The sequence below is a fragment of the Protomyctophum bolini genome (assembly GCF_963924005.1).
Source record: "Protomyctophum bolini genome assembly, chromosome: 9".
NCBI classification, from domain to species: domain Eukaryota; kingdom Metazoa; phylum Chordata; class Actinopteri; order Myctophiformes; family Myctophidae; genus Protomyctophum; species Protomyctophum bolini.
Genome location: NC_137870.1, coordinates 6,892,164 through 6,899,048, shown reverse-complemented (window position 1 = coordinate 6,899,048; position 6,885 = coordinate 6,892,164). Strand labels below are relative to the sequence as shown.

The window sequence follows — 6,885 nt, the reverse complement described above, 5'->3', positions numbered from 1 at the left end:
TTTAACCTGGTTTCAGCACTTTAACCAGCTGGTTTCAGCACTTTAACCTGGTTTCAGCACTTTAACCTGGTTTCCAAAACAATGTCCTAAATATAGATTTTAATCTTTGAAATAATCTGTCTACACATCAAATATACAGTAACAAAGAATAGCAGTCTTATAATTTAAAAATAGCACGCACGCACGCGCGCACACACACACACACACACACACACACCAAGATAAGTGGAATCCCCAACTTAGAACAAAACACACATTTCTCCTTCCACCCCCCCACCCCCCCTCCCCCGGGAGGGAGAGCTCTACTTGTTCTGCCCTTTGTTGTCGTCGCCCCCCTTGTTGCCGTGGTGTCTATCGTCATGGGAACCCCGGCCGCGGTAACCCCCCCGGTGCTCGCGTCTCTCCCGACATTCCCGGCACTCCCTCCTGGTCCTCCTCGTCCTCCTCCTCGTCCCCCTCCACGCCGTCGTGGATTATCTCCACCTCCAGCCGCCCGATGTAGAGCGACACCGCGCACAGCCAGAAGAGGGCGATGCTGCCCACGCACGGCCGAGTGGAGCATGACGGCCGGGACGGAGAGCAGCATGAGCCTCCGCAGCGTGAGGAGACTCCCCACGTAGGACGCCGCGCCGAACGACACGCACACGCCGCCCAGGATGAAGAAGGCTGAGGGCCGGGAGGAGGAGGGGGAGGAGGAGGGGGAGGGGGAGGAGGAGGAGGAGGAGGAGGAGGAGGAGGGGGAGGGGGAGGAGGAGGAGGAGGAGGAGGAGGAGGAGGAGGAGGAGGGGGAGGAGGAGGAGGAGGAGGAGGAGGAGGAGGAGGAGGAGGAGGGGGAGGGGGAGAGGAGGAGGAGGAGGAGGAGGAGGGGGAGGAGGAGGAGGAGGAGGGGGAGGAGGAGGGGGAGGAGGAGGAGCACACAACAGAATGAATGCCAAAATGAACCTTTTTGTCCCAACAGAGCCTATAACCCATTTTGACCTGAGATCAGATTCTACATGTCTTCTACACATCCTGACAGTTTTCTGAAAAAGCTATGTTTCTATGTCAGTCGTTCTCCGATTTTTCAAAAAAAATTCAATACTTAAAGCATATCATAATGCTTACACCAAAAAGGGGTTCCCGCCCCAAAATGGAATAATACTGCAGGGCCAGGGCAGAATGTCACTTTCATTTTACAACAGCATGAACAGCATGAGAATCAGTTGTTCTCAAACTTTCTATAACTTCAAGGAGTGTATGGTTGGTATGAAGAATGGAACCACATTCATACACTGAAGAGTTACAGACCGGCAAGGGCAGGTCCAACAACACCAAATTAATGTACAGTAATCTCTCTGACATGCACTTTTTCTGATGCGTGTGTGCGTGCGTGCGTGCACTGTGCAGCCACAGCACAACATGCAAACAGAGTAGACCGTCCCATAGGCCTGCCAAAAAGGCCCTAATTGAAATGGACAATTAAGTCACATCCAGTGCAGGTGTGATTATTAGCACAGGGTCACCGCGCCCTTTGGTGAGAGCTTTCATTCACTTCAGAACAAGGACAGGAGAAGAGCTAACATGCCAGCAACAGAGCTGAACATTTCTACCTCATTTAGTCTGTTTTACTGTGTTACCACCAGTCGACTACCTGTCAAATGTTTATGTTTGTTGTGTGCGTCACTGACCCAAAGTAAGTCACCAACATTACTGTTATTTGGTTCTGATTCATATATGAACCTTTATTGAGAAAAGGATATCCCCTTGAGATGTATCATCTCGTTTTCAAAGGGGGTCCAGCAACATACAGCAAATGCAGAGCAATACATTAGACTGAAATGTACAACAAGTACATCCATGCATACATTACAAAACAGAAAGCTCTCCCAAGCTAGCCGCTTCCACCCCACCTAATCACCCAGAGAGAATAAGGTGTCATGTAAATGACGAGACTAATGATTAGTATGATTTCCTCATGTCAATGTGGCAACCATGTATTAATAATATACAGAATATGGGTGACTAACTGTAGGCATGGATATATTATATATATATATATATATATATATCATTAACTGTTTCTTTTTGCGCCGGGAAGCGCTGTGTTTCGTTTCCATGCGTTGCATCATGGTGAAAATATCTGATCTGCAAGCTCGCGTCGCATCTATGGCACGCTGTGAGCTTGTAGATTAGATATTTTCAAGATGATAGTTCTGAAGACTTTTTCCTTCACCGATAGACTATGCAATGTCGCCCCCTATTGGATCTATGAATTGCAGCTTGGATAAAAGCACCTGTCAGTGCTCAAAGTTTATTTCTATTATTATTATTAAATTAATTAAAAACGAATCCTATAACTCATTTAGGTCTGAGGCCGATTAAAAAAAAAAAAGGGCTTCTAAACAGTTTTCTGAAAAACCTGTTTCTATGTCAGTGGTGCTAAACCTTTTTCACGTCAAGGACCCCCAGAATTATCTGTATTTGGCTGCGGACCCCCATAACCCCCAAAATATGTAGTTCAGGGACCCCCCCCCCCCCAGAAGCAAAGATTTGAGTTAAAAACGTTCGCTCTGAAAGAATTTGTATTCAAAGATTTGCGGCACATTTTCACGATTTTTCAAAAGATTGCAGCTCTACGATCTCATAGCGCGGCTCTGTCCCGCTTTATGAGCTTGTAGATCTGCTATTTTTCAATATCTAAAGTATAACATAATGCTTAAAACACCAAAAGGGGTTCCCGTCCTGAAGGGACAGCCTTAGTGTGTGTATCATCATTACTAAATTCACTGATCGCTGTCTGTCCTATTCCAGGTCACCAGTGAAATGCATGTTGGGACGGACACAGATTAATACTGGGACACAATTTCCCGCGTAACAGACCCACACAGGGAAAACAACTCGGGCGGGGCTGTTTCGACACCACACTGTTCACCATTTGCTGTTCATATATTCAGAACGGGTAAGGAACAGTTTCACAAATTAATGCTACTCTTTAAATGCATTTGCAATGAAAGCATCCGAGCCGGTGGCCTCAAACCATCTCATACAGGTTTTTATTCAGGCATATAAGCATGAGTCCAAAAGAGTAGTGTCCAGTATATATAATGCCCTGGTTTCAGCTAGGTCTAACTCCACAGAGTACATTAAAACTAATTGGGAAAAAGAGTTGGAGATTACCATCACATCAGAAGAATGGGCAAACATGTGCAAAACACAAATTACATCCACCAACTCAAGAATGTGGAGAGAATTCTGTTGGAAGAACTTAATGAGATTTTTTATTACTCCCAAAATTAAAGCAAGACAACTGAAAACAGAACAGCCTTGCTGGAGACAATGTGGCCACAAGGAAGCGGGCCACGCTCATATTTTCTGGTCTTGTCCTAAAATTCAGAAATACTGGCAGGATATTCACTCCACTTTGGAGACCATTCTGTGTTTTGAGATACCTCTGTCTGTTTCTTTTCTACTGTTGGGAAATATCCCTGAAGAGTTTCTAACACATGATAAATATTTAATCAAGATCCTCTTGGCATCAAGTAAAAAAGCAATCACACGACGCTGGTACCAACAGGACCCACCAACGAAAGATCAATGGATGGACATTATTGAGTAACTGTATTCTATGGAAAAACTAACATTCATACTGAGACTACAAGAGGATAAATTCTATAAAAAATGGGAAAAGTGGAATCTCTTCTCTCAGCCTAGCGATATTGCAATAGAATTTCATTGAATGTTTATTGTAATATGAAAAATGCAGCCTTTTTTTCTTTTACTTTTTGTCCTTTTTCTTTCCCGTATTGTCTTGTTAGTTGAGTTTTTGTTTGTGTCTGTTCTTCCTTCAATAAAAATTAAGTGAAAAACAAAAAAAAAAGCATTTGCAATGGTGGTAACAGCCATGTGTCGTTGCAGAAATAAAACACAGGCGTGAAGAAGGCCTTACCATATCCAGCTTCTCGACCAACATCACTCTGGACAAAGGCTATGACTCCAATCCCAGTGGCCAGCAGGCCGTTCCGGAACCACGACAGGAAGCCTGTAACGACACACAGACAACGCTCAACAGTCACAGGTAGGATAGATGGTGACATGTGTTCATACTGGCTGGACTTTGTACAAGTGTAATTTATTAAATAGCATATGAATAATAATGGCATCACAGAACCCATGCATAGACTTTAAAGCATTGCTTCGTGTCAGGCTTTCAAAGCAGTGGCCGGCTGTAGGTGTTTTACCACTGTTTTTCTCTGCCGTCTAAGCCCATTCACAGTATTAATAAGTCTACAAATGTGATACTATTGAGTTATGGGAATGCGAAAGGAGTAGTTCACCCAAACAATTACTTATTTTCTATTAATTGCACAGAATACCCACACCATGAAGCCTTTCCTAAGCCAATAATTTGATGAACCAGTGGAGTCTATTCGTTAGGAGACTCAAAGAGTCAAAAGTAGAATTATTGGCTTAGGAATGAGACAAAAACTAAAGGCTCCATGGCATATCGTGTGTAATTGATAGAAATTACTATACTTACTATTAGGCATGTAACGATATATCGTATATCGCGATATATCGATATAAAAAAAGGAGGGGGGGCTAGTGTGTGATATGAGATGTGAGCTAAATCATATTCCATCATATTCACATGCTTTTAGAGAGAAATGAGACAGGCTTCATGATGCATGATGGAAGCATTTATATTTTACTCATGACATCTCTTCCGTTGCTCCGGACTGCATGATGGAATCATTTATATTTTACTCATGACATCTCTTCCGTTGCTCCAGACTGCATGATGGAAGCATTTGTAAATTGCGAGAGGCAACAGTCTGGCAACGTGAGACTATATAGTTCTCCAGTGCCTTTGATTGAAGGGTTTCCTGCCCACGGGGACTTGCCCAGCTGGTGTGGGGGGTGAAATCAGCCCTCGGCTATCAGCTGCAATTATAGAATGATAAAGTTCACCTGTGGTGCCGGCCTGCCGCTGCAGATAGCAGCATTACATCATACAAATGCCACCACCTTGTGGCGCTCTGCGCCTTTAACACCCACCTAAGAGGAGCAGACACTGCCACAAGATGGGACGAGCATGAGGTGGAAGGGAAGTGTGTTTGGAAAAGGCTTATTAAGGGAAGGAATTAAGGACTGACGGGAAGGACGGTCAAACACCAAACTATATGGAACAAACTGCAGGCTGGGGGGGAACAAGGTTAATCCTTATGTTCTACTATTTTCACTGTTTATGGTTACTGGAGTTTGATGGACTTGGTTTTAGCAGTTGGGTTACACTTTGTAGCTTAATCCACTGAATACAGAGATTGGCCAGTATTGCGTCATCACAGTCGAGTTTACCTGTTTCATGTGACTTTCTCAGCATCTGCCAAAACAAGAAGGGTAAAAAAAAAGTTAATTACTCTGTTAGGCCAAGATACAGAATTGACAAAATGGTGATTGATAGATGCAAAGAATGAAACTGAATGGGATAACTTCCGTTCCATCCAGGGGAACGGTATGACACTGTCAGGTTTCAGCTATTTGTTATGAGTCCCCTATCCACCACAAGCAACGTTAGATGCGGTCTGTATCTATAGGCTGCAAAAGCTAGCCCATTCATGAAACAAGTCATTTGAATGACAGTGAATTATAGTGCTTCCAAACCCCGAACTTTGAAATGCAGTTCAGAAAGTATAGTTCATAACATGACAGTGGGTTTTATGCACCCCGAGCTACCAGGCTCCGATCATCTGTAGTCTGTAGATCTGGATCTTGGGGCCAAATAATGGATCTACTCTTGCCTTGTTATCACAATGAGGCTTTTTAGTTGTAGGTTATACTTTTAACGTGCAACTCACCAGGGCATCCGCCTTGTCCAGGTCATCCAGTCGGTTGTACTGCTGCTGCTCCGGGGAGCGGGGACTGCTCTTCCCCCAGGGTCCCTTCTCCCCGACCCGGCTCCGTGCCGACCCGTGGAGCCCCCGGCTCCTCGCCGACAGACCCCCGACGTACTGCGGCGGCCGCGCCACGTTTATGATCCGAGCGAACTGAGTCGCGACCTGAGGCAGGAGGCGCCTCTTCGTAAACAAACTCCTCCAAGCAGCCATCATCATAATTGTATCACTCACATGTAGTGAAAGAAACAGCCAAACCACCACAACATGAACCTTCACACCGACCGGCCGCGGCCAACGACACGACACTATATAGGAAGAGATGGAGAAGAGGCAGTGTTGCCAGGTGGTGTGAGAGAAACAGGCAATCTAGGTAGGCATAATTATATGAATACACTATAACGAGCACAAATACAATAGATAAAGTAATCTAGTTGGGAAGCCGTGGATATCCACGGCTTGGGATATCCGTGGATATCCACGGCTTGGGAGCCGGACTAAATTATTTTCGGTCCTATGCCACCAAAATGTGGAACGCGAACGCCCTACCAACAGTCATTAAGACATGTGAATCCCTTGACTCCTTCAAAACCGCTCTCAAAGGGCACCTACGGACGGCTGCAATTTGAAACTGGCCCCTGTAAAATCTGAATCCCCCAGCATGTAAACATGCAAAATACTCACCAATACATGCCTAATTTAGAATGTAATCAGCTTCATTGGATTCCTTGTCCCCAAAAATGTAGATTTAACCACTGCAATCTTGAATCTTTAAGTAATCTAGGAGGCGAGATACTGAGAAATTCGATTTTTAAACATCCAAAATGGCTGCTATACCGATCTCGAAAAAAAATGGCAACAAACATTTTCTGATTTGTTAGGCTATAAGGTTTCCAAAAATATATAGTTTTAAAAGTCTTCGTCTTCTTCCTACGAAATTACATAAGGAACCTGCAGACCTGACCTGGGACACAGGTCTCCACCAGGGCAGGTCAGGTTGTGGCCTCCTGGTGGC

General features: G+C 44.6%; 1 protein-coding gene across 1 annotated transcript; it reads right to left on the bottom strand.

Annotated features, from left to right (window-relative positions):
- Nucleotides 1-187: 187 nt before the first annotated feature.
- On the bottom strand, nt 188-6,158 carry tmem160 (transmembrane protein 160). Its single transcript, XM_080771997.1, is given in 6 exon segments — nt 188-422; nt 424-543; nt 545-666; nt 3,926-4,018; nt 5,335-5,359; nt 5,835-6,158. Coding segments are annotated over 6 exon segments (735 nt in total). The 5' UTR covers nt 6,090-6,158; the 3' UTR covers nt 188-302.
- Nucleotides 6,159-6,885: the final 727 nt, after the last annotated feature.